Source organism: Musca vetustissima, unplaced genomic scaffold (genome assembly GCF_032173495.1).
Source record: "Musca vetustissima isolate MV318-11 ecotype Yass unplaced genomic scaffold, APGP_CSIRO_Mvet_v1 utg163580, whole genome shotgun sequence".
In the NCBI taxonomy this organism is placed as follows: Eukaryota; Metazoa; Arthropoda; class Insecta; order Diptera; family Muscidae; genus Musca; species Musca vetustissima.
Window position 1 is genome coordinate 1 of NW_026883185.1, and position 27,241 is coordinate 27,241.

At 35.7% G+C, this 27,241-nt stretch overlaps 6 protein-coding genes across 6 annotated transcripts; 3 read left to right on the top strand and 3 right to left on the bottom strand.

Annotated features, from left to right (window-relative positions):
* The first annotated feature begins 1,836 nt into the window (after positions 1-1,836).
* On the top strand, positions 1,837-2,371 carry LOC133330003 (pupal cuticle protein G1A-like). The gene is made up of 2 exons (XM_061538462.1): positions 1,837-1,851; positions 1,928-2,371. The coding sequence occupies exons 1-2, from the start codon at positions 1,840-1,842 to the stop codon at positions 2,369-2,371; spliced, it is 456 nt and encodes a 151-aa protein (XP_061394446.1). The 5' UTR covers positions 1,837-1,839.
* Positions 2,372-4,360: 1,989 nt separating this feature from the next.
* Positions 4,361-4,809, bottom strand: LOC133329992 (uncharacterized). Its single transcript, XM_061538451.1, has 2 exons — positions 4,798-4,809; positions 4,361-4,720 (listed from the first exon to the last, which is right to left on the bottom strand). Exons 1-2 carry the CDS (start codon positions 4,807-4,809, stop codon positions 4,361-4,363), a joined length of 372 nt encoding a protein of 123 aa, XP_061394435.1.
* A 3,474-nt stretch (positions 4,810-8,283) lies between these two features.
* LOC133329993 (uncharacterized) lies at positions 8,284-8,873 on the bottom strand. Its single transcript, XM_061538452.1, has 3 exons — positions 8,839-8,873; positions 8,723-8,768; positions 8,284-8,643 (listed from the first exon to the last, which is right to left on the bottom strand). Exons 1-3 carry the CDS (start codon positions 8,871-8,873, stop codon positions 8,284-8,286), a joined length of 441 nt encoding a protein of 146 aa, XP_061394436.1.
* Positions 8,874-13,393: 4,520 nt separating this feature from the next.
* Positions 13,394-13,829, top strand: LOC133329994 (uncharacterized). The gene is made up of 2 exons (XM_061538454.1): positions 13,394-13,405; positions 13,470-13,829. The coding sequence occupies exons 1-2, from the start codon at positions 13,394-13,396 to the stop codon at positions 13,827-13,829; spliced, it is 372 nt and encodes a 123-aa protein (XP_061394438.1).
* Positions 13,830-19,646: 5,817 nt separating this feature from the next.
* Positions 19,647-20,099, bottom strand: LOC133329995 (uncharacterized). The gene is made up of 2 exons (XM_061538455.1): positions 20,088-20,099; positions 19,647-20,006 (listed from the first exon to the last, which is right to left on the bottom strand). Exons 1-2 carry the CDS (start codon positions 20,097-20,099, stop codon positions 19,647-19,649), a joined length of 372 nt encoding a protein of 123 aa, XP_061394439.1.
* Positions 20,100-24,394: 4,295 nt separating this feature from the next.
* Positions 24,395-24,843, top strand: LOC133329996 (uncharacterized). Its single transcript, XM_061538456.1, has 2 exons — positions 24,395-24,406; positions 24,484-24,843. Exons 1-2 carry the CDS (start codon positions 24,395-24,397, stop codon positions 24,841-24,843), a joined length of 372 nt encoding a protein of 123 aa, XP_061394440.1.
* Positions 24,844-27,241: the final 2,398 nt, after the last annotated feature.

A 27,241-nucleotide genomic window follows, 5' to 3' on the forward strand; every position in this document is an offset into this window, starting at 1 on the left:
TTTGTAAACACTATACAGGTCCCAGTTATGGACCAATCTTCACGAAATTTTGCATGTAGGATGGGTTCTGGTCAATGAAGACCCTTATTGCTTTTGGTAAAGATTGGTTAATATTTTGGGATGAAATGGACCAAATACTACATTTTTGTCCGTTTTTGTGGTCGCCCCAGAGGCCGTAATTGTGGCCCGAACACCGGGAAATTTTACATGGAGACCAGGATCGGTCTAAAGAATAACCATACCTGTTTTGATAAAGATTGTTCAATATTTACCGGATAAAATGGACCCTGACTTTTGTGTGAAAAAATACAAAATTTGTATTCTATGGCGTATATATTTGCCCCTGAAGGACATAGAGCCGATAGTATATCCAACAGGATTGGTTGACCTTATATTGGCATCAATATGAACTCGGATGTGGGAGTTACACTTAAATATTTACAGGTGCTTATGTATTCAGATATTATTTAGTAAACCATTACCACATTGGAGGACGGAAAAATAGCGCTGATTGCTTTGAAATGTTCCATGAGGGTCCAGGTATAGTCCAGAATAACGCCTATAATTTTCCGTGATGATCAGGTAATAGATTTTGGGATGAATTGGACCGAAAACTTATTTTTTGTGTTTTTTTTCGAGTATAAGCCGAACATCGCAACACAAAACACGGTGAATGGAATCTGGACAATTAATTAGAAGGGTTGTACTGAATATTGGTAATATTCGGAAAATATGTCAATGTGAGGAAAAGGTGTTGTTGACTTCTAATCGGGCAAGAAGGTGCAACTATCACGAAATATTTCCCAGGCTCGGAATAAAAAATTTACAGTTCCGTGGTAGTTGTGTGGGGTATCGTATGATCGGCCCGTCCGTCTATACTGTTCCTCTCACCGGTTAAAAAAAAATTTGGAATACGTTTTGCAAGGGTGGATTTTGTTAAATATTTGTTGGAAAATTGTTTATAAGCAAGGATTTCTTTATTTTTTTTTTTTGTAAATTTTATGGTGGGGCCATAATTGCGGCCTCTGGAGCGACCAGAAAAACGGACAAATAATAGGTATTTGGTCCATTCATCCCTAAATATTAACCAGTTTCCACCAAACACAATAGGGGTATTCATTGGGCAGAACCCATCCAACATGCCCATAATTTTCGGTGATGATCAGATAATGATATTGGGATAATATTGGCATATATTGCCCAGGCTCGGAATAAAAGTCCACAAAATGGTCGGCTCCGTGCGACTATACTGCTCCGCTCACTAGTTTAAAAATGTTTTTTCAACGACTATGTCTAAGAGTTTATTTTTTAAAAATATTGTTTTAACGACTATTTCTAGGCGTGGATTTTTCTAAAATATTCGTTTTAACGACTTTTTAAATATAGGCGTTGATTTTTAAAAATATTTTTTTCACGACTTTCTCTAAGCGTGCATTTTTGATTTTGTTAATGTACGTCCTTTAATCGTGGCTTTTTTAAACATTTTTTTTACTTTATATAGTAGAAGGAAATTACACAGTTCTTCTAAATTATTTATACTAAAAATATAACGAAGAAAATTAACTACAAAATTTCGTTGTTATCCCAATCCCCAAATAGCAAAAACGTCTGTATATGGTTAATAGTAGAATTTACGCACACACAAAACGCTGTAAGCTTATGGCAAGGCCATAAACGTAAAATAACTAATTAGACTGCTTGCTTGTGTGATAGGTCATTGCTTTTGAAATTTATTTTTTCGTATATAAACTGAAGCAATTGTCAAGAATGGTATCAGTTAATCATTTCCTACATTCAATACAGACCATCTGAAATTAAACTATAAACAAATTTACAAAAATGTTCAAATTGGTATGTAATGAATTAATAAATCAAAAAAAAAAAAAAAAAAATTAAAATTATTTAAAAATATTTTTTCCTCCACTAGGTGGTATTGTCTGTTCTCCTCGCCGTAGCTGCTGCTCGTCCCGGTCATTTGGAAACACCTCTATTTTATTCTGCTCCAGCAGCCACTGTTACCGTTCAGGAATCCTCATTGGCTCATGTGGGTAATGTGGTAAAGAGTGTCCCATCCGCTGTGTCACATCACAGCAACAGTGTTGTCCACAGCAGTGCCAAGGTTGTGGAAGATGTTTACAGTCCAGCCGTTAAGACCACATCGTATACAACCAAAACTTTGGCTACTCCAGTGGTAGAAACCTATGCCGCTGCTGCCCCTGTGGTACATAGTTACACTGCTTCTGCCGCTGCTCCTTTGGTACAAACTTATGCCGCTGCTGCTCCTTTGACTCATACCTATGCTGCTGTTCCAGCTTACTCAACCTATGCTGCCTCGGCTCCTTTGACCTATACAGCCACTGGTTTATGGTAAAAAGGAGTTGTGATGGAAAAAAACATAATTTAGTGGTTTCGAAAAATGACTGAACTAATCTTAAGCGCTATGTTGGAGGATGCGATTTAATGATAATAAAATATTAATTTTAAAACAAATGAACAACTTTGGTTGGAAATTTATTATCCGGTATTTGAAAGAATTTTTCTGACATTTCCAAAGGGATAGATATAATATTATACCTGAATATATTATACCTATTACCTAATGATGTAGAACTCCAATAACAAATTTAGGGGAATAACTTCAAGTGAAACAGGTGCCGATATTAGAATTATTAGATTTTGGCAATTAAAATAATAATAATAAGTGACGAGGTGAATAGTATTCAAACGTCTTAACGACAGCGTTCTCAGACAGAGAATTCCGCAGAGACATTGCTAGTGCTATCGACTGATATTTATCAACAACATTTCCAAGATAGAGTGCTTCCTTCCAGGATGATAGAGTTTCATGGATTTAAATATATATTATTTTAATGTATATATAATTTTGAGTTCCTACCTCTAGATCAGATCCGTATAGACTAATTTAAAATAAAAAACCTCACGATAGTCCAATTTTTGAATGATTTACATATCTATCTTCGGATGGGTACAAATGTACCACGGTTATTGATCTACGTAGGTAATAACTTTAAAAAAATTTTAAAAATTATATATATGGAAAATATTTATAATTTTTTTCTTCGATTATGTGTAAAAATACCTCAAAAATGATTCCTCAAAATTTGATCCAAATATCTCCATTATTAAAAATTTGACAGCATTTTTATTCGAAAAAAGGTACAAATGTGCCCGGTTATTGACCGTAAGGTTAAAGGCCAAATACTCCTTTTCGATATACTAACAACTTATCGGGTGTATGTCCTTCAGAGGTAAATATATAAGCTATAGAATACAAATGTTGTAATTTTTCACAAAAGTCCGGGTCCATTTGACCCGCTAAATATTGACAGATCTTTATCAAAACAGACATGCTTATTTTTGGCCTGAAGTCCTTCTCGAATTCGCTATGTTCGGGCCATAATTGCGTCCAGAAAATCAGACAAAGATTAAGTATTTGGTCCATTTCAACCCCTAAATATTAACCGATTTTTACCAAAAACAATAGGGGTCTTCATTGGGCCGAACCCATCCTACATTCAAAATTTCATGAAGATTGGTCCCTAACTGTGGCCAGAATCGTGTTTACAAATTATAATGGACAGGCGGGCGGACGGACTCACATGTCTGGATCGACTCAGCTAGTCGAGATATGATGATCGGTATACTTGAAGATAGGTCTAGGACCAATATTTCGTGATGTTACAAACTCTTGGGGCTGCGCAAAGTTATAATACCCTGACAACATATTCGTGTAGGGTATAATAATATACAAAGAGGTATTTTATACTCAGAAAATCTGAAGGCCCTACTTATAGCCATATTTCTTATAAATCTAGGGAATAGACGTATAATAATTATTCTTGTTGTTAATCTTTCAAAAAATGGGAAATGCCAGATTCACCTCCGAAATGCCAGCCACTTCGGCTGGAATTTGAAGCTTCCATTGATTGAAAAGTGTAACGGTAACGATATATGGGGGGCTATATACCATATATCTTACTTTGAACACCTACTAGGAGTAGTATCAATTATTGCGCAAAGTTGGTGGTCCATTGTGTTTTCAACAGGTTGGACGTCGTACAAATTGACCAGCAGGCAGACATACAGAGAAATCGACAAAGAATTTTATTCCAATCAACAAGATGTAAAGATTACGGGGTCTTCGACAAATATTTCGAGGTTTTGCAGACGAACGAAAATTTTGTAGGAGAAGGAAAAATAAAGAATCGGATTGAAAATAAAATTACTTTATATTTGTATTTTCTAAACATTATTTCTTTATTCTTTCTTTAACAACACAACAAATATTATATAATAACAACAATTCGATCAATGATCATTTGCAATCAAATCACTTCTATTACCAAGATTTAACTACAACAGGAGCTGATTCGTAGGTGTGCAAGACAGGAGATGACACAGTTTTAACCAAGGCAGGAGCAGAATAGGTTTCAACAAGAGGTGTAGCCAAAGTCTTGGTAGTATAGGAAGTGGTCTTCACAGCAGGTGCCAAAACATCCTCCACAACATGAGCGGAGCTATGGACAACCGAATGACTTTGATGTGACACTGAAGAGGGTACCGACTTTACCAGGGAACCAGTGTGGGCATATCCATGTTCTTGAACGGTTACCGTAGCCAAGGGAGCAGAATGTACCTCAACGGATTCATAGAGACCAGGACGAGCCAATGTAATGGCGAATAGAGCAGACAACACCACCTGGAAGAACAAAGGAATAAAAGACGTGTATTAGAAATCTATATTGAGTTGTTACAACAAACGATTCGTGTACTTACCAACTTGAACATTTTGTTTGAAAAAGTGTCTGTGTTGTTTCTAGTACTTGCTAAAGAATTGTAATGATTAATTCCCAAAAATAAACGTGTTTATATACTGGCCATTTAATGGTTGTCAAGTGCTTCTTCGAGTTGCTTCTAAACACACAAAAGCACGTAAATATGTGTGTGTGTATGTGAGTGTTATTGAAAAAAACAAGACAAAACAATATTAAAGCATGATATCGACCATCATGTAATGAAGTACATGGAACACACAGACATTGTAAAAGGTGGTTATGTAGCTAGGAGATGGAGTGGGAGTTTCTAGGTCAAGTTCTAATTGTTTTACAGTAATTGTCTGTTTATTTCCATTATTAGTTACAAAGTGTTATCGAATCGAGAAAAATGCCAGTGATTTACAAAAATATTGGTAAAAATATTACGATTTCATACCCAACACAACTATGTTCATAGGTTATTATAACTTTGTGTGGTCCAACGAGCAGTATAGTCGGACGGGGCCGACCATATGATACCCTACACAACTTCCACGAAAGTCTAACATTGTGTGGTTCTATATTCTGATCTTGGGCAATATTTGCACTCTCTTGACCTTTACTGTGGGTTGTGTTGTAATGTTCGGATTTCAATTGTGGCCTATAGATCGACTCGAAACCCCCAAAAAATTAAGTTTTCGGTCCACTTTATCCCAATATTATTATCTGATCACCACCGAAAATTACAGACGTTGTCCTTGACCATACCTGGATCCTCATGGAAAATTTCAAAGCATTCAGCGCTATATTTTCGCTTTCTAGGGGGGTAATGGGTTACTAAATAATGTTTGAATACGTAAGCACCTGTGAATATTTAAGTGTAACTCCCACATCCGAGTACATACGACAACGTAATTGGTATCAATTTGAAGGCCAACCACACCTCTTGGATATATTTTCAACTTCTTGGGTCATACATACACATACTTCAGGGGTAAATGTATACGCTATAGAATACAAATTTTGTAATTTTTCACACAAAAGTCAGGGTCCATTTGACCCGTTAAATATTGACCGATCTTTATGAAAAGAGGGATGCTTATTCTTTAGCCCGATCCCCTTCTCCATGCAAAATTTCACGATGTTCGGACCATAATTGCGACCAGAAAATCAGACAAAAATAAAGTTTTTGGTGCATTTCACCCCCATTTTCCATTTCTTTACCAAAAACAATAGGGGTCTTCATTGGCCAGAACCCATCCTACATGCAAAATTTCGTGAAGATTCGGACGGACGGACACACATGTCTAGATCGACTCAGCTAGTCGAGATATGACGATCGGTATACTTAAAGGTGGGTTTAGGACCAATATTTCGCGGCGTTACAAACTCTTGGGGCTGCACAAAGCTATAATACCCTGACAACATAGTTGTGTAGGGTATAAAAATATTACGATTTCATACCCAACACAACTATGTTCATAGGTTATTATAACTTTGTGTGGTCCAACGATTTTGTAACGCCGCGAAATATTGGTCCTCGCTCCACGTTTTGATATACAGATTTTTATTTCTCGACTAGCTGAGTCGATTTACACAACTTTATTTTTGTCTGTTTTTCTGATAATGATCCGAACATCACGAAATTTCGCATGGGGAAGGAGATCTGGTTATTTTGAACGACCATTTTAAATGTTATGTATTCCGAGCCACATTTGCAAAAAAACCAGTAATGAAAGTAGTAAAGTCGGACTCGGCCGACTATATAACACTCTTCACCACTTTGGTTATATTCTACATACGAATCCTAACAGACGTCGCGTTTTTGTTATATATCTATATCTGAATCGATTTCAGGGAAACTTACCAGAGATTAATTTATATTACTTCGTTCAAATCGAATGATTTCCAGAGACTTTGGTGCACCAATTACCTAAAATCGGATGAAAATATATATGGGAGCTATATCTAAATTTGAACCGATTTTCACGAAACATTGCACACATCATTCTAAACGTAATTCCGTAAAATTTGTGCAAATAGAAAGCTGTATAGGGTCTTTGGTGCCCCAATTACCTTAAATCGGATGAAAATATATATGAGAGCTATATCTAAATCTGAACCGATTTTCATGAAACTTAACACACATCATTCTAGACCTTATTCATTACGCTGTGCCAAATTTCGTGCAAATCGAAAGATATATAGGGACTTTGGTACACTATTTAACTTAAATGGGACGAAATATATATGGGAGCTATATCTAATCCTGAACCGATTTTTCCCAATTTCAATAGGGTTCGTCCTTCGGCCAAACAAATGAGCTGTGCCAAATTTCATTCAATTCGGATCATAAATGTGACCTTAATTTGTTTACAATTTAACATGGAGAGACAGGCAGACAGACGGACGGACATGCATAAATCGACTCAGAAAGTGATTCTATGCATGTTCTCAAAAGGAACCATGGGTATATCTCGATTATTTTCGCCTGTTACAAACATATGCAAAAAGACATAATACCCTGTACCACATTGTGGTGAAGGGTATAAAAACGAAGAGCAGTAATTAGGTTTTTCAAGTTAGGTGAAGGTCATGTTTGCGGGTAATGTCAAATACTTGTCCATGTTTTCATTTAAAGTTCCATTTTACTTTAAATATTTTGATGTTCATAGCCGCATTTTTCAATAGAAGTAGCTGTAGTTTGACATTCCGGTTCGGGGTTGGTAAACATCCTTATAAAGTCTCCATTCCCAAACTAAGGGCCTGTAATTTGGTATATCGTTTTCGCAGAGCATAAAAACATTTGAATAATAACTTTCTATAATATGGTCTCCATATGAAAGTTTTGAACAATTTTCAAATGCATCTCATTAAAGATATAGACGATTTATTGTGCCAGCATCAAGTGACGGCAAGAGTGCTTCTCGTACTTTAACTCCGTTTTTTGCTGAAACATGGTTTTACAAATGCCGGGACTATAACTCAGAAACTAATAATCCAACCATCTTCATTTTCTAACATAGTTTGTATTCAAAAATAGGGAGTTTTTCGACAATCGAATTTTTTAGTTACAAAAAACATCAACAACAATACTATGCCAATAATTTGAAAATCGCAAAAAAATTTAAAATTTAAAATTTGTCTAAGTAAAGTTTTTAAGGCGGCAGCATTAAATCCAATTTAAATTAAATTATATGAAAATGAAAACCCATATGTATTGAATTTCAGTCGCCCATTTTAAACCATATTTTTAGACCACAATTTATTTGTTGTCGCTATATTCGTTTTTTATACATCAGAAATCATTAAAAATAACAACCTGCTATGTAATGAAGAAAATTAATTTTTCAATAGATATATAATCATATATCTATTGAAAAATGTTCAAATGTTAACTGATTTTTTGAAATAAAATTTAATAGGTATAATTTTTATTATTTTTTTATTTTCATAATAAAAACATTAACAAATTATAAATAATTCAACAAAATATTAGTCAATATTATTACCAAGACTTAACTACAACAGGTGCTGATTCGTAGGTGTGCAAGACAGGAGTAGACACAGTTTTAATCAAAGCAGGAGCAGAGTAGGTTTCAACAACAGGTGTAGCCAAAGTCTTGGTGGTGTAAGAAGTGGTCTTCACAGCAGGTGCCAAAACATCCTCCACAACATGAGCTGAGCTATGGACAACCGAATGGCTTTGATGGGACACGGAAGAGGGCACAGATTTTACCAGGGAACCAGTGTGGGCATAACCATGTTCTTGAACGGTTACAGTGGCCAAGGGAGCAGATTGGACCTCAACAGATTCATATAGACCTGGACGAGCCAAGGCAATAGCGAAAAGAGCAGACAACACCACCTGAAGGATACAAAAACGATATGAAGATTTTGTTAAAAATGTGTTTTAAATATTTTAACAAAATATTTTGTTCACATACCAACTTGAACATTTTGATAGGTTTTTTTTGTTTTTGAAGAGAGGGTCTGTGTTGTTAAAAATGCTTAACGAAGAAGTGTAATGATTAATTCCCCAAAAATAAACGTGTTTATATACTGAACCTTTGATGGTTGTAAAGTGTTTATACGCATTGCTCTCAAACACACACATATACACATGGAGTTATGCTGTGTCGGTGTATTTGAAAATCCTATAACTATTTTAATGTATAATAAAGTGAAGTAAGGCGAAGTGAAGTAGTAGTTGTGTGCGATGACTTTGTTAAAATTTTTTAGTGGCTATGAAATGTTTTGGAATTTCTAGGTCAAGTTCTATGTCTTATACTGTAATTCTATATTTATTTACATACTTAATTATGGTTAGGCATCGAAGTAAACAAATGCATTGGATATACAAGAATATTAAATATATAATTCGTCGAGTAGAGGGGAGTTTATTTCCAATTACTTATGAGTTATTGATAGAGTTAATAATTTTACACATAATTTATTTCTTGTCAAAAAATGCCAACGATTTAAAACCTATAAATAAATGCATAAAATTTATATGAGCAAAGAAGGTTTTCAGTGACTATTGTAAAGAAACCTATAATGTTTTTTTTCTAGGCTAAAATATCAGAAATATTTTCAGGAATGCCGAAGGCTTGAAAGCAATGTGGAATATTGACATAATTTTTATACCCTCCACATAATGTCAACGTATACTCTCCACATATTGCTTATATTCTGTCCTCCACCATGAGGTGGATATTTAAAATACCTGTAATCGTTCGGTATATTTATATAAATCGCGAAGATGGCAGCCATTTAGGGTAAAAAATAGCCGGTACCTCCATATGGTGCCGGCACGATCGATACCGATAATAATCGTTACAGTTATATTCGTATCGTATCGAAAAAAGTAGGTCAATATTGATTATTTGTAGTTGAAAGACTTAATGTTCAACGGTAATAAAAACTGGTGGGACGACCATATGGTACCCTAAAGAACTACGGCGGAAGACTAATCTTCTGCGGATCAATATTCCGTTCCTGGGCAATATTTTGCGATATTTGTTCCATTTTGACCGATTAGAGATCAACAGGTGTTGTTTCTTATTCTGGTATATTTTTGGAATATATTATTCCGGGGTACACAACTATCGCGGCAAACTATCTTTCTGCGGATCAATATTTCGTGCCTGAGCAATTTTTCGCGATATTTCCACCCTTTTGAACGATTAGAGATCAACAGCTATTGTTTCTTATTATGGTATATTTTTGGAATATTTTGGAATAAGATGCAATTTTTGTCATTTTACACAGAAAGGTCTTAGTTGATTTGACCCGCTTTATATTGACTGATCAAAACAGCCTTGTGTTGTATTGTGAAGTTCGGCTTATTATTGTGGCCTATATAGCGACTTGAAAAAAACACAGAATTACGTTTTTGGTCCATTTTATCCCCTAAATATCATGTGATCGTATCCGAAAATCAATCATATAACAATATAATTGGTATATACAGTCAACTACCGCAGTCTATATCGTTCATGAATACAAATTTTGTAATTTTTTATACAAAAGTTTGGATCGATTTGATCTGCTTATTCCATGGTCAGTCCACTCTCTTTATGTAAAATTTCTTAAAGTTCGGTCCATAATATTGGCCTCTATATCAAACAGAAAAAATATAAAGTTGTAGGTCCATTTCATCCCCTTCATCTTCTTTGGCTAGAACCCATCCTACATGCAAAATTTCGTAACGATTGGTCCATAACGGTGGCCTGTATCGTGTTTATAATTTATAATGGACAGACGGGCAAACATACATGTATAGATCGACTCGGCTAGTCGAGATATGACGAATGGTATACTAAAAGGTAGCTCAAGGGTTAATATTTCGCGGCGTTACAAACTCTTGGAGCCACACAAAGCTATAATACCCTGACAACATAGTTGTGTGTGGTTTATAATTACAATAATACAAACTACCAAATTAGAGCCAATGGTGGAGGTTACAAAAACTTGACCTATGGTGAATATGTCCTTGGTTCAGCTGGATGGATTTCAAGCTCTTTCAGCTTGCGATCCATTTTGAGTCACAGTGCGATATATACTTGACCGATATATACAATTTCAATACCAAACATCCTAGGAGTAGTGATCTCTATCCTGATTTCAACGGCCAGGTTGACAAACGAACGTCGTTAAATCGGCTTAGCATTTTATTCCAATGACGAATATATAAAATTTATAGGGTCTCCAAAGATTATTTTTAATTGTTAGAAACATATTTAAGGGGACCCCCCATTCTCGGGGTCAAAAATTTTCTTGATTTAATTCGAATCTGCACTAATTATAGAATGTCCCTACAAAATTTCAAGTGAAAATCTCAAGAACTCTTGAAGATATAGCCGATTTATTGTGTCAGCATCATGTGGCGGCTAAAGGGTTTCTCAAACTTTAAAAGCGTTTTTCTCTTTTGCGAATGGCGGGCACGATAACTCAAACACTAATAACCCAATCGAGTCCAAATTTTTACACGTTTCTCTGTGAGTGTATAGCTCTCGTATGAACTAGGATAAAGCCAATCGGTGAAGATCTTCGTTATTTTTTAACTTGGGTTTTGATCAAAAATCTGCGATTTTTCAAAAATATTTTTTCAAAGATCCGCCATTTTGTTAATTTTAGAGCGAAGTCAATAATCCTAGTTCATACGAGAGCCATACATGTACTCTTTCTAACACCGTTGGAATTTTCGGATTCCGATGTTCCAGTGAGGAGTTATCATGCCCGCCATCAAAAATAAGGATTTTTCTTTAATTACAAAAAACAACAACAAAACAATAACAAAATTTTTTTGTAAATAATTTTTCCTCTCTTTTAAATCTTCAAATATATATGTGCAAAGTTACAAACCTTAACAAGCATTGGTATTGATTTTCCAGCGCATTGAAAATCTTGAAAAATTAAAATCGAGAATGGGTGGGGTTCCCTTAATATACAATCACCCCTATGGTGGAGGATATAAAACTGGTGATTCGAATGCCCCAAAATTGCGTTCCTCTTTTATAAAAAACACCAGTAAGGAAAGTAGTAAAGTCGGACGGGGCCGAATATATGATACCCTTCACCACTTTGGGTATATTCAACAGATGAATCCTAACAGACGTCGCGTTTTTATAGGACCAGTAAAATGAAATTGGATCCATAAACATGTCATTCTGCTGCCGATATTAAATTTTTCATTTGGTCAGATATAGAAGCTATATCTAAATCTGAACCGATTTCAGAAAACTTAACACACATCATTTTAGAACTAATTCATTACGCTTTGCCAAATTTCGTGCAAATCGAATCATATGTAGGGTCCTTGGTGCAACATTTACATTAAATCGGACGAAAATATATGTGGGAGCTATATCTAAATCTGAACCGATTTTCAGGAAACTTAACACACATCATTCTAGACCTAATTTATTACGCTGTTTCAATTTTCGTGTAAATCGAAAGATATATAGGGACTTTGGTGGACCACTCATATTAAATCAGACGAAAATATATATGGGAGCTATATCTAAATCTGAACCGATTTTCCCAATTTCAATAGGGTTCGTCCTTGGGCCAAATAAGTGATCAAAAATGCGACCTGTACTTTGTTCACAAACATACATGGACGGACGGACAGACGGACATGTGTAAATCGACTCAGAAAGTGATTCTATGCATATTCTCAAAAGGAACCCTGTGTCTATCTCGTTTCCTTTTGCCTGTTACAAACATATGCACAAAGACATAATACTCTGAACCACAGTGTGGTGAAGGGTATAAAAATTGTTTCCATTTGAAACCACTGTTCCGCACCAATAAAACAAGTCTCAATTGACCAAAACAAAAATCTGAAGTACAAACATTCTGATGGGTGTTATTGTTAACCAATTTTAATCAATTCTGTTTTGTTTTTTTTTCTTGCTTAATTTGGCCCTTCTCTGGTAAACCACAGCGAGCTGTTAAGCCTGGCCCTTTTACAATTTGTGTACGCATTAATGCTCACACACACACACACACCACAGTAACGAATACTTCAGAAAATATGTTAAATCACAATTACAAGTGGCCCTTATTTTACATCACGTTCCTACACCTAGGGCTACGGTTAAGGTTGTTTTTACCTTCTATTTAATTCTTTATTCTTAATGATTTTTCTTCGGATTCGGTTCGAGTTTGTTTTGATAACACAAACCTACCATGGCCTACCTCAACACAACCAACAACAGCAAGAGGTCCGTAAACTCTTGAGTTTTCGTAATAACTACAGGCGGCGTTAAGACGAGAATGTACTCCATTACTTGCACTATAATGTGTGTGTGTGTGTGTGTGTGTTTATTTGTTGTGATAGGGTTTTTACGCTGGTAATCTCTCATAACCTCCAATGTCAGTTGAGCCACATAAAAAACACTGAAAATAAAAATGATGATGGTTTAATGTTATAATTCAAAGACTTGTTTTTGATTTATTGTTTTCACAAAAAGATCATCATTTTCTTAATTGAAATTTCTGGATTTTAGATTTTGATATATAAAGTCAATAGGAAATTGAAGAAATCACAACAATCAATCTACAACCAAAACAACACAGACCCTCTTTTGGAAATCTAAAAATCACACAAAATGTTTAAGTTGGTAAGTATTGAATAAAAAATAGAGAATGGAATGATTTCAATTTAAATATCCTCCAATTCCGTAGGTGGTGTTGTCTGCTCTATTCGCTATTGCCTTGGCTCGTCCTGGTCTCTATGAATCCGTTGAGATCCATTCTGCTCCCTTGGCCACTGTAACCGTTCAAGAACATGGTTATGCTCAGACGGGTTCGCTGGTCAAGTCGGTACCCTCTTCCGTATCCCATCAAAGGCATTCGGTTGTCCATAGTTCCGCTCATGTTGTGGAGGATGTTTTGGCACCTGCCGTCAAGACCACTTCTTACACTACCAAGACATTGGCTACACCTATTGTTGAAACCTACTCTGCTCCAGCTTTGATTAAAACTGTGTCAACTCCTGTCTTGCACACTTACGAATCAGCACCCGTTGTAGTTAAGTCTTGGTAATTCAATCGAAAATTATGTTAAATTGTTTGTTATTGTAATTATGTTAAAAATATAAAGTTTTTAAGGATTTTAAGAAAATGGCGTTGTTTTACTCTGTTTTGTAAAATGAAGCTATTTTTTCACATTGAAAAATCGTTTGGTGATCTATTGGACTTTCGATACGATCCCATAAGGAATTTATTAAAACAAAAGACCTATATTGTCATTTTCTGGGAACAAATATTTTATTCACCAGGATTAAGGAATGCCAAATTACAGCAACTTTGGTTGGAAAATTCTATTCTCTTCAGAATAATGAAAATTACCAACCATTTTCGTTTACAAATGCGAACAATTCCGACAATGGTCGGAATATATTTACTTATGTATTTACACTTTTTTATGTAAAATATTCAAAATATCGAAAATGGGGCGGTGGACAATGTCACATTTAAAACCTTTATCAAAAAAGTCGTCAATATCAAAAAATCCTGGTTGTCAAATTACAATCACTTCGGTAGGGAAATTCAGTTAAACCTTTCAATATATATAGAAAATGGGGCGGGAATTTTATATGAGGCTATTTCAAAACATGGATATATTTCAAAAATGTTCAGCCGAGGAGCTGTAATGCTAAGACCCATTTGGCAAAAAACTTAAGATTCGACGGTGCCATCAAATGGGTGATAGTTCTATCCTGATTTTAAGAGATGCGATTTAAACCATTAAAAAGACAAACTTCTGATGATGCCTGACCTCATTTTCCTATTTTCTATAGCTTTGTGTAGCCTACCACGAAATATTGGTCCTAGGCCCATATTTTACAATATCATTCGTCATATCTCGACTAGCTGAGCCGATCTAGACATGTGTATCCGTCTATCTGTCTGTTAAAAGTTATATACACAGTACAGGCCACAGTTATGGACCAATCATCACAAATTTGTGCATGCAGGGCCGATTCTGGTCATAGAAGACCGCTATTGTTTTTCGTAATGAACGGTGAATATTTAATTTTGTATATATTTCTGGTCGCTCTAGAGACAACAATTATGGCCCAAACACAACGAAAGGAGGAGAATATTTGACAATGGAATACATACTTTATTTCGGCCAATATTTAACGGGTCAAATGGACCCAGCCATTTCTATAAAAAAACCAGTGAGCGGAGCAGTATAGTCGGACGGGGCCGACCATATGATACCCTACACAACTACCACGACAAGCACACTTTCGGCGGTTCTATATTCTGAGCCTGGGCAATATTTCGTGATATTTGCACCCTTTTTAACGATTATAGATCAACAACTCCTCTTTCTAACTCTTGCATATTTTCCAAAATGTTTTTTTCTTGAAGTGCATTTTTACGCCGTACAATAAAAAATTGGTCACTTTAGGTTTTGGTTGATTTGACCCTCGGAAAATTGACCGATCATCATCTAAACATCCGCTCTAAGTATTTGGTCAGATCCCCTTCACCTTGTAAAATATGTGATGTTCTGTATATAATAATTGCCTCTAGAGTGACTAGAAAATCTGACAAAATTAAAGTTTTCGGTTCATTGCACCCCCTGAATGAAATCTCAACTTCACCGAAAACTATAAGCGTCGTCTTTGACCATTATCGGAACTTCATGTACTATTTCAAAGCGATCAGCGCGATATTTCCGTCCTCTTATGGAGTAATAGTAATACTAGGCACATAGTCACCTTTACCTAATTACGTATAACTCCCGCATCGGAGTACATACAGCCATATAGTTGGTATCAATTTGAAGGTCAACAACTCATCTTGGACATACTATCACCATCTCGAGTATATGTCCTTCAGGAGCAAGTATATACGCCCCAGAATAAAAATTTTATAATTTTTCACACAAAAGTCAGGCCGACCTCTATCAAAACACGATTGCTTATTCTTAGGCCCGATCCCCTTCTCCATGTAAAATTTCACGATGTTCGGACCATAACTGCGGGCTCTGGAGCGACCCTAAATATTAACCGATCTTTATCAAAAACAATAGGGGTCTTCATTGGCCAGACCCCTATCTACATGCAAAATTTTGTGAAGATTGGTCCATAACTGTGGCCTGTATCGTGTTTACAAATTATAATGGACAGACGGACGGACGGACCGACACACATGTCTAGATCGACTCAGCTAGTCGAGATATGACGATCGGTATGCTTAAAGGTGGGTCTAGGACCAATATTTCGCGGCGTTACAAACTTATGGGGCTGCACAAAGCTATAATACCCTGACAACATAGTTGTGTAGGGTATAATGGCATAATTTACATTCTATTACCCCTGTAGAACATAGACCGGATAAGTTGACAGAAGGCGGATATGTCGCGCTGATGACAGTCATATTTTTCGGTGTTAATCGGATGGCATTTAAGAGATCATATGAACTGAAACCTTATTTTCGTATTTTTTCGGGTCGTTCTAGAGACCACAATTTTAGACCGACATTACAAATGTTACACAAATGTTAAGAATATCGGTTCATATATATCCAAATTGTACCGAATTTAGTACATAATTAATAGAAATTTCCTACTCACCCCAATCCGACACCCTAACAGTGATCCTAACTCAAAATGTTAGGATTCCCGCTCCATTTTCGTATACACACTTCCCAAACCACCTCCCTATATCGAACCTACTTCTTCTTTCCAAATTGCAGTGTTCCCACTCTATCGGTTCATATAAATCCAAGTTGTACCAAATAGTACATAGTATACATTAATATAAATTTCCTACTCACCCCAATCCGACAACCTAACAGTGATCCTAACTCCAAATTTCCGAATTCCAGCTTCATTTTCGTATACATGACTAAACACTTTCAAAACCACCTCCTAATATCGACCCCACTTCTCAACCTTGATTCGCATTCCAAATTTCAAGTTTTTAGCTCTATCCTTTCAAATGTAAGAAGTTTTGTACATTTTAGTACTTTTCGCATTGTTGGAGTTCGAATTTCCAAAAACCCTTTAGTACATCGATCCTACCCTCCTTAAGTTCTAGCTCCACCGGTTCGCCAAATAGAAATTGTATCACTTTTAGTACTTTTCGTGCCGTTCTAGTACGAATTTTCAAAAACACAGCCTTATCTGACACCTTTGGACCAAAAGTGACCCTCACCCCAAATTTCAAGATTTTTATTCAAATATTATTTAAAATTAAAATTAAAAAAAAACATTTTTCTCATTAAAAAATATATTTTTTTAATATATCTTTTATTTTTCATTCCAGGTTATTGCGAATTACATATGCTCGGCTAGGATTTCCGTTTGATGACAATCGAAACGAAAATTATCTACAAGTAGCTTGAAAATATGACAGGCCCGCCTATAACCATAATTTGGAATATATTTTGGAATTATCCGTTTCTCTCAATCAGAAAATTCCACAAAGAAGGATTGCAAGGCAATAGAGGCAGACCAAAAAATCGGTTTAGTTATTAAGAACATAATTTATTAAAATTAATATTTTTTTTAAATGTATATAAATTTTTTACAAAGAATATTTAATAAAAATTAAAAAAAATACGATTGCACTAAAAATATTGTTTGTTTTTATTTACGGATACAAATACGTTGGTAAGTTACATGCTCCTACACGTGCCACATTTATTCATGTGATGACGTCACAATTTTCCATTCACCTGGTTTTGGGCATTTTTGGCCAAAAATACCAGGCGCCCAGAACAAAATAGCAAGTAGCCCGGCAAAAAATAAATGTAGGAACAAATTGCATCTGGCAACACCCTACAAAAAATCAAAATTTGTAGCATACTTTTAGGCGCTCGGATTTTTTGGCGGGTAGGGTGTTGCCAGAACAAAATTTTTCGGAATTTTTATTTTTTTTTGGCGGGCTATTTTGTTCTGGGCGCCTGGTATTTTTGTGAAATTTTGCCAAAATTGTCCAAATTTTTTGGGATTTTTATTTTTCGTATTTTTTTGGGAGGTAGCCATGTGAGTGACATTACTGTTTTACAAGCGGCTAAGAAACTGATATTAAGAACCCCCACTACCAGATTTTTTAGACGTCCACAAATAAAAAACATTTTTAGAATTTGTTTTTAAAACTGTTTATTTATTTTTTTCAATAAGCAATCAATTAAGTACATAAAAATAAATAAATAACATACAGTGCTAACTTAATAGTATTTAATATAATATTAGTGTACAGGAAAGGATGATGTTTCAAGACAGGGCTTAAATTTTGGAGGGGTGGGTATTTTCCTACGGCAATTGCCCAAACATATCAGGCATTCAGTAAAGGTAGTCAGAAAATTTAACTAATAGACAAACTGCGGTCCTTCAGCTCAGTTATATTTTTGATATTGAATTTTGAATCAAATTTGGGACGCATATCAGGAAATAGATTTCAAAAAATTCGACATAACAACAGTATGGTTTGGATGAAATTTCAAAAAACAATAATGTATGTTACTATAAGAATCGTAGAAACATCTCTTGTATATACCCAAATTGGTGTAGGGTACTATACAGTCGACCCAGTCCAATGTTTCTCCTTTCCTTATGGGGTTTCTAACGCCTCGAAATATTGGTCCTAGACCCACCTTTAAGTATACCGATGGTCATATCTCGACTAGATGAGTCGATCTAGACATGTGTGTCCGTCCATTATAATTTGTCTGTCCGTCTGTCCATTATAATTTGTAAACGCGATACAGGCTGCAGTTATGGACCAATCTTCACGACATTTTGCATGTAGGATGGGTTCTGCCCAATGAAGACCCCTATTGTTTTCGGTAAAGATCGGTTAATATTTAGGTGATGAAATGGACCAAATACTTAATTTTTGTCGGTTTTTCTGGTCGCTCCAGAGGCCGCAATTATGGCCCAAACATCGCGAATTTTTGCATGGAGAAGGGGATCGGGCCAAAGAATAAGCATGCCTGGATAAGTAATTAGAAGGGCTGTACTGAACATTAGTTATAATTGTCGGTCTCTAGTTGGTCTAGATGGTTCAAATATCGCGAAATATTGCCCAAGCTCAGAATATAGATCCACAGAAAGTTAGTTTTTCGTGGAAGTTGTGTAGGGTATCATATGGTCGGCCCCGTCCGACCATACTGCTCCGCTCACTGGTTTTTAAATAATGTTTTACAAAATTTTAAAAATTCATAATTTGGAAAATAATTGAATCCTCTATAGCTATACTTGTAATAGATATTTCGATTGTATCAATCTTGTTTATACCCTACACCATACCGTCAAGGGTATATACAATTTGTCATTCCGTTTGCTACACCTTGAAATATTCACCGGATATTCCATAAAGTATATATATTCTTGATCAAAATAAAATTCCATGTCGAGATAGGGATGTTCATATGTTTGTCTGTCCGTCTGTTAGAATCATGATATAGCTTGTAAAATTTAAGCTAGAGCTTTGGCAATTTTTACGTACAATGTTATTACTTCTTTTTACAACTTTTTGGTATAGCCCCCAATAATGTCACTCCCAAATGTTCGGTATTTTGAAATTTATTGCACTTTGTTTGGGTGTCAAAATTGGGTGTCAAATCCTCCGCCATACAAAAAATTAGCCATAGCATAACCCGCCATTTATGAAGGTCTGAACAATTACTGACATATTAAATGTTCAACTCATCGTGAAATGTATTAAAGGTTCGACATGGTCGAACTTAAAGATGTGTTTACTTGTTTTACCTATTTTTGCATTAAAATAATTAAACATTATTATTATATTAGGTTCAAACAGGATTTTTTTGCATTTCAATATATTTACAATACTAGACAAATTACAAATAATTTAACAAACTACAGTCTATTCTATTACCACGACTTTACTACAACAGGGGCTGTTTCGTATGTGTGCAATACAGGAGTAGAAACAGTCTTAATCAAAGCTGGGGCAGAGTATGTCTGCACAATAGGTGTAGCCAATGTCTTGGTGGTGTAAGAAGTGGTCTTCACGGCAGGTGCCAAAACATCTTCCACAACATGGGCGGAACTATGGACAACCGAATGACTTTGATGCGATACGGAAGAGGGTACCGACTTTACCAGGGAACCAGTTTGGGCATATCCATGTTCTTGCACAGTTACCGTAGCCAAGGGAGCAGAATGAACCTCAACGGATTCATAGAGACCAGGACGAGCCAAGGCAAGGGCGAATAGAGCAGACAACAGCACCTGCAGGAAAAGGGAGATAAACGAATTTTATTGAATATTTTGAATATTTTTTATATTCAAGAAAGTATTTTGATTACTTACCAACTTGAACATTTTTTTGATTTGATTTATTGTTGTTTGTATGGAAATGGGGAGTCTGAATTGCTTCAAATGCTTGAAGAAGAATAGGTGTAATGATTAATTCCCCAAAATTAAACGTGTTTATATACCGAATCTTTAAACATTGTAAAGCGTTGAACAGTTTGTCTTCTAAACGCACACATTCACATATACACATAAGTGGTAATGTTGTTATTGAAAATACCATAACATTTTTAAGACATAATAAAGACAATAACTTCAAGTGAAGTAGTAGTTTCGAATATAGTGGATATTTCTAGGTCATGTTCTAATTATTGTGTGTAACTGCAAGTTCATTGAAATAATTAATTATAAAAAAGAATTCTAAATCATTACTTTTTCTAATGTACAAGAAATATAATTTGTCAGGAAAAGAAATGAAATTTGTCAAGTACTTTACATCATTTGGAAACCCTATAACCGGAACCTTTATTGTAAATTATCATACATATTGTCGGATTGGAAAATTTGGCTAGAATCCGCCAAGTATTCGGAATGTCAAATTTCAACACATTGGTTGGAAATTTCGCTATTGTGATGCCTAAATTGGCTCGAAAATTTGAAATGGGGGCTATAGCAAAAGTTGTACAGATTTTTTCAGTGCCAAACATCCTAAAATTACTAGCAATGTATGAGAACTATTTCAGAGCTCGTTTTATATCATACACAACTATGTGGTATAGTTATGTGTGGCTCAAGAGTTATAAGACCGCGAAAAATAAGTTCTAGACCCCCCTTTTAGTATAATGATCGTAATATCTCGACTAGCTGAGTCGACCTAGTCAAGTGTATTCGTCCATCTTTTCATTCAATATTTCGGAAACACAGTACACACCACAGTTATGGACCAATCGTCACGAAACTTTGCATGTATGTTTGAGCCAAGACGACTCCTATTTTGGTGGTGATCGGTAACTATTTAGTGGCTCAAATGCACCATCGCCATTTTATCTTTTTGGCCATCGAACGTTACGAAATTTCAACTATGATGGTGATCTGGCCAAGAAATTAAAATCTGTTAATAGTTTGCGGGTATAAATGCGTGTATATTTTTCCTGAATAATATAACCGAGGAGAGAAGTTGATAATCAAATGTTGAAGTTATACGTAAACCAGTGAGCGGAGCAGTATAGTCGGACGGGGCCGACCATATGATACCCTACACAACTTCCACGACAATCTAACTTTCTGTGGTTATATATTCTGAGCATGGAAAATATTTCTAGACCGACTAGAGGTCAACAAATATTACTAATATTCAGTAAATACCTTCTAATTACTTGTCCAGATTAGCTTCACGGTGGGTTGTGTTATGATGCTCGACTTTCAATTGTGGCCTATATATTGAGTAGAAAAACACAAAAACTTAAGTTTACGGTCCACCTCATCACCGAAAATTATGGGCGTTATCCTTGAACATTCCTGGATCCTCATGGAAAATTTCAAAGCGATCCGCGCTATATTTCCGCCCTCCAGTGTGGTAATGGGTTACTGAATAATATCTGAATACATAAGCATCTGTAAATATTTAAATGTAACTCCCACATCCGAGTACATACGACAATATAATTGGTATCAATTTAAAGGTCAACCACTCCTCTTGGATATACTACCAACATCTCGGCTCTATGTTATTCAGGAGTAATTATATACGCTATAGAATACAAATTTTGCAATTTTTCACACAAAAGATAGGGTCCATTTGACCCGCTAAATATCGACCGATCTTTATAAACACAGGCATGCTCATTCTTTGGCCCAATCCCCTCCTCCATGTAGAAATTCGCAGAAACTCAGACAAAAATTTAGTTTTTGGTTCATTTCATCCCCTAAATATTAACCGATCTTTTCAAAAACAATAGGGGTCTTCATTGGGCAGAACCCATCCTACATGCAAAATTTCGTGAAGATTGGTCTATAACTGCAGCCTGTATCGTGTTTACAAATTATAATGGACAGACGGACGGATGGACGGACACACATGTCTAGATCGACTCAGCTAGTCGAGATATGCCGATCGGTATACTAAAATGTGGGTCTAGAACCAATATTTCGCGGCGTTACAAACTCTTGGGGCTGCACAAAGCTATAATACCCTGACAACATAGTTGTGTAGGGTATAAAAATTACAGGGACCTACCCATTCTGACATTGTTTTGTATTACCACACTAGAGGACGGAATTGTCGACTTGATTGATTAGAAAGTTAACAGAAGTTTCGGCTATGGTCTAGGGCAACGCTTATTATTTTCGCTGATGAAGATATGATATTTAGGGGATAAAATGAACCGAACACTTTATTTTTGTCTGGGTTTCTAATCACTTTAGAGGTCGCTATTATAAACCGAACATCACAAACGTTACACGTTGGTTGTGATAATGATAATGATAATAAAATTTGAATCTTATGGCCTAAATGTTCACTCCGGGAAAACATGATTTGGATAAGATGCCAGAGTAAAAAAAAAAACAGTGAGAGGAGCATTATAGTCTGACGGGGCCGATCATTTGATACCCTACACAACTTCCACGAAAATCTAACATAGATTCCCTTCACGGTGGGTTGGGATGTGATCAGCGATCAGCGCTATATTTATGCCCTCTAGTGTGGCAATGGGTTACTGAATACTATATCAATACGTAAGAACCTTTAAATATTTAAGTGTATCTCCCACATCCGAGTACATACGACAATATAATTGGTATGAATTATATCGATGTCCTTCAGGAGTAAACATATACGCCATAGAATACAAATTTTGTCATTTTTCACACAAAAGTCGGGGTTCATTTGACCCGCTAAATAATAACAGATTTTTATCAAAACACGCATACTTATTCTTTGGCCTGATCCCCTTCTCCGTGCAAAAATTCACGGTGTTTAGGTCATAATTACGGCCTCTGGAGCGACCAGAAAAACCGACAAAAATAAAGTTTTTGGTCCATTTCATCCCCTAAATGTAAACCGATCTTTTCGAAAAACAATAGAGGTCTTCATTGGGCCGAACCCATCCTACATGAAATTTTTCGTGAAGATTGGTCCATAACTGTGGCATGTATCGTGTTTACAAATTATAATGGACAGACGGACGGACGGACACACATGTCTAGATCGACTCAGCTAGTCGAGATATGATTATCGGTATACTTAAAGGTGGGTCTAGGACCAATATTTCTCGGCGTTACAAACTTTTGGGGCTGCACAAAGCTATAATACCCTGACAACATAGTTGTGTAGGGTATAATAAGAACTGTTGACCTCTAAACGGCCAAGATCGTGAAAATAACGCAAAGTATTGCCAAAGCTCGGAATATATATCCACATAAAGTTAGAGTTCCGTGGGAGTTGTGTAGGATATCATATGGTCGGCACCGTTCACTGGTTTTAATTTTAGTTTAAAATCCAGTGATGTGAGTGAAAACTCATTCAGAACGGGGTGAAGGCTGCTCTGAATATTCTACAGAAATGTTCGCCATAATGTTTTACTATAAGTGTCAGAATAGACTAAATCTAAAAATCTTAGAAAGACATCAAATCGTTTTAGAGTTAAGATCGTACTTATTAAACGTCATATATTTTGAACAAAAAATTCAAAAAGTTCTTGTATTTTTTTCAAAGACATTTCCCAGTACTTTTTTCGACTAGCGCATTAAAGTAACATGAAACATGATTTTAGGTATATTATGTCAAAGAATAAAATATTCCACATCAAATTCCACTGCAAGTCCCAAAACAAACTATATATTTATATTCAATAGTTTTTAAGAAATTCACAGGCCTTCTTTCATAAACTGTTGGAATTTCCCGGTAATTATCAAATAACAAAAATTAAAATTTGTCACACAGTGTAATAAATATTATCGGAAAATTATTTTCTTCAGATTTATCAAAATCTATATATTTTCATAATTATTTATATCAATGTACGTTAAGTTATAAAGAACAATAATGTAATGACCTTGAAATACCCATAATATTTCGAAGCTACCAAAAACGTTTTACTCACTCACTCACTTCTCCGCATGAAGGTAATTGGTGCCCTTATTATTCTTTAAAGTTGTTATGGCATTTTCAATAACACCATTACTACATAACTGTATGTGTATGTGTGCGTTTAGAAGTAAAATATACCAACGCTTAACAACGTTTAAAGATTCGGTATATAAACACGTTTATTTTTGGGGAATTAATCATTACACTTCTTCTACTTCAAGCATTTGAAGCAACACAGAATCTCATTACACACAAAACAATTAATCAAATCAAAATGTTCAAATTGGTAAGTAATAAAATCAATTACCGAATTTATCTAAATTGAATTTGGAATATACGGCATGTCTTCCTTTGTTCCTCCAGGTGGTTTTGTCTGCTCTATTCGCAATTGCCTTGGCTCGTCCTGGTCTTTATGAATCCGTTGAGGTCCATTCTGCTCCCTTGTCTACTGTGACTGTTCAAGAGCATGGTTATGCTCAGACGGGTTCCCTGGTAAAATCTGTACCCTCTTCCGTATCGCATCAAAGTCATTCCGTTGTCCATGGCTCCGCTCATGTTGTGCAAGATGTTTTGGCACCTGCGGTGAAGACCACTTCTTATACTACCAAGACTTTGGCTACACCTGTTGTGGAGACATACTCTGCTCCTGCCTTGCTTAAAACTGTGGCCTCTCCTGTCTTGCACACCTACGAATCAGCTCCTGTTGTAATTAAGTCGTGGTAATTCAATTGAGTTTCAATTGATATTTGGTTAAATTATTTGTGATTTGTTATTGTATTTTTTTTTGTTGAAAATATAAAAACACGATTTTTAAACGTTATATATGAAATTTGTCATTCGAAGTTGTCACAATCAGGTATATTGAATTATGAGAACTTTCTAGTAGAAAATCTCCAATAAATGCCTTTGTTTAGTTGTAGATCCCATACATATTTTTATACCCTACACAACTATATTGTCAGGGTATTATAGCTTTGAGCAGCCCCAAAAGTTTGTAGCTGAGTCGATCTAGACATGTGTGTCCGTCCGTCCGTCTGTGCATTATAATTTGTAAACACGATACAGGCCACAGTTATGGACCAATCTTCACGAAATTTTGCATGTAGGATGGGTTCTGGCCAATGAATTTAGGGGGATGAAATGGGGGATGAAATGGACCAAAAACTTTATTTTTATGTGTTTTTCTGGTCGCTCCAGAAGCCGCAATTATGGCCCAAACACCGCGAATTTTTGCACGGAGAAGGGGATCGGGCCAATGAATAAGCATGCCTGTTCCGATAAGGATCGGTCAATATTTATCGGGTCAAATGGACCCTGAATTTTGTGTGAAAAATGACAAAATGTGTATCCTATAGCGTAAAGATTTACCCCTGAAGGACATAGACCCGAGAAGATACCAATTTTATTGTCGTATGTACTCGGATGTGGGAGTTACACATAAATGTTTACAGGTGCTTACGTACTCAGATATTATTTAGTAACCCATTACAACACTAGAGGGTGGAAATATAGCGCTCATCGTTTTGAAAATTTTCACTAGTATCCAGGTATGGTCATGGACAACGCCTACAATTTTCGGTGAAGATCGGATAATAATTTTGGGATGAGGTGGGCCGAAAACCTATTTTTTTGAGTCGATTTGCAGGCCACAATTGAAAGCCGAACGTCACAAAACAACCCACGTTGAAGGGAATCTGGACAAGTAATTAGAAGGACTGTACTGAATATTAGTAATATTTGTTGACCTCTAGTGGATCAAGAGGGTGCAAACATCGCGAAATATTGCCCAAGGCCAGAATGTGGTACCACAGAAAGTTAGATGTTCATGGAAGTTGTGTAGGGTATCATATGGTCGGGCCCGTCCGACTATACTGCTCCGCTCACTGATTTAAATTTGCCATTTCGTGCTTTTAACCCCCAATAGAGAAATCGCAGACTGAAGTAGAAAAATTGTCTGCATTGGTTCCTTATTTTGAGGGGCTCAACCAAACTTCTATAACTTCCACGGTCGAGTATAATATTTTGGTATTGAAATGGAATATATCGGTTCACGTTTTGTTGTAACGCCCAAACAACATTACATCCCACGAATTTCCCAACCAAAATTGCTGTAATTTGACATTCCGGGTTCTTGGAGATAGTCATGCATATATGAAGGAGCCTTATTTTCGATATTTTGAAGGTTTTGGCCGAATGTTCCCACCAAATTTTATGTCAACTTTCAGCAACCTGTTCTGAAAATGATCAATATAGGTGCATGCTATGACTAACCTCCAATATAAGAATACCGCCCATTTGGGGTCTTTTGTAGGATATAATTTAGTATTCCAAGTTTTTGGAGCTTGGGAAAAATTGTTCATAATTATTTCTACATAGGTCCATACTTTAACCCTTTCAGTGTTTTTGTCGAATATATTCGACATTTAAAATTACTCTCCTTCTTTGCGTTTTTTTTCGGTTATCCTATGAACCGTTACAATTAATGTTTTTGTTTTTGCTGAAAGACACACAAAACTGTCCGAGGAATAAAATAAGAATAGTTTTTTTTTTTCTAAACTCTGTGCCGACAACAATTTTTTTGACATTGAAAGGGTTAATAGAACCCCCTAACGAGCGCAATTCGGAAAGTTCTTAGCCAAGCCAAAAATTGCGGTATAAACAGAAAAAAATTAAGTGTTTAGGAAACTTCCATCTCTGTTATGAACACATGTTAAATTTTGTTTCGATCTGGCAACTCCTTCATATAGAAACAGGTGTTCAAAAAATTTGTACAATAAAAGCACACATTTCTAATTTTTCCATTGAAAAAAACTGCGTATGCGTCTTTTTGAACACCTGATTCTATATGAAGGAGTTGCCAGATCGAAACAAAATTTAACATGTGTTCATAACAGAGATGGAAGTTTCCAAAACACTTAATTTTTTCTGTTTATACCTCGACTTTTGTGCTAGGCTAAGAACTTTCCGAACTTGGCTCGTGTGATTCATATGATTCTCCGCCCCATTTTCTGTATTCTAAAGGTTTTAGCTTATTTTTGGCTGTAATTTGACATTCCAGATTTTTTTTATAAAAAAAACTTCTTCTACAAGAATGGTGTCGCTTAATTTTTGATACGTCAAA

What these genes read in the sequence shown, in the direction of transcription:
- LOC133329993 (XM_061538452.1), bottom strand. Translation starts at nt 8,873, where the DNA reads ATGCGTATAAACACTTTACAACCATCAAAGGTTCA. An exon ending in TTACAACCATCAAAGGTTCA is followed by an intron (nt 8,769 to 8,838) that starts GTATATAAACAC and finishes TTAACAACACAG; the next exon opens with ACCCTCTCTTCAAAAACAAA. An exon ending in CTATCAAAATGTTCAAGTTG is followed by an intron (nt 8,644 to 8,722) that starts GTATGTGAACAA and finishes TGTATCCTTCAG; the next exon opens with GTGGTGTTGTCTGCTCTTTT.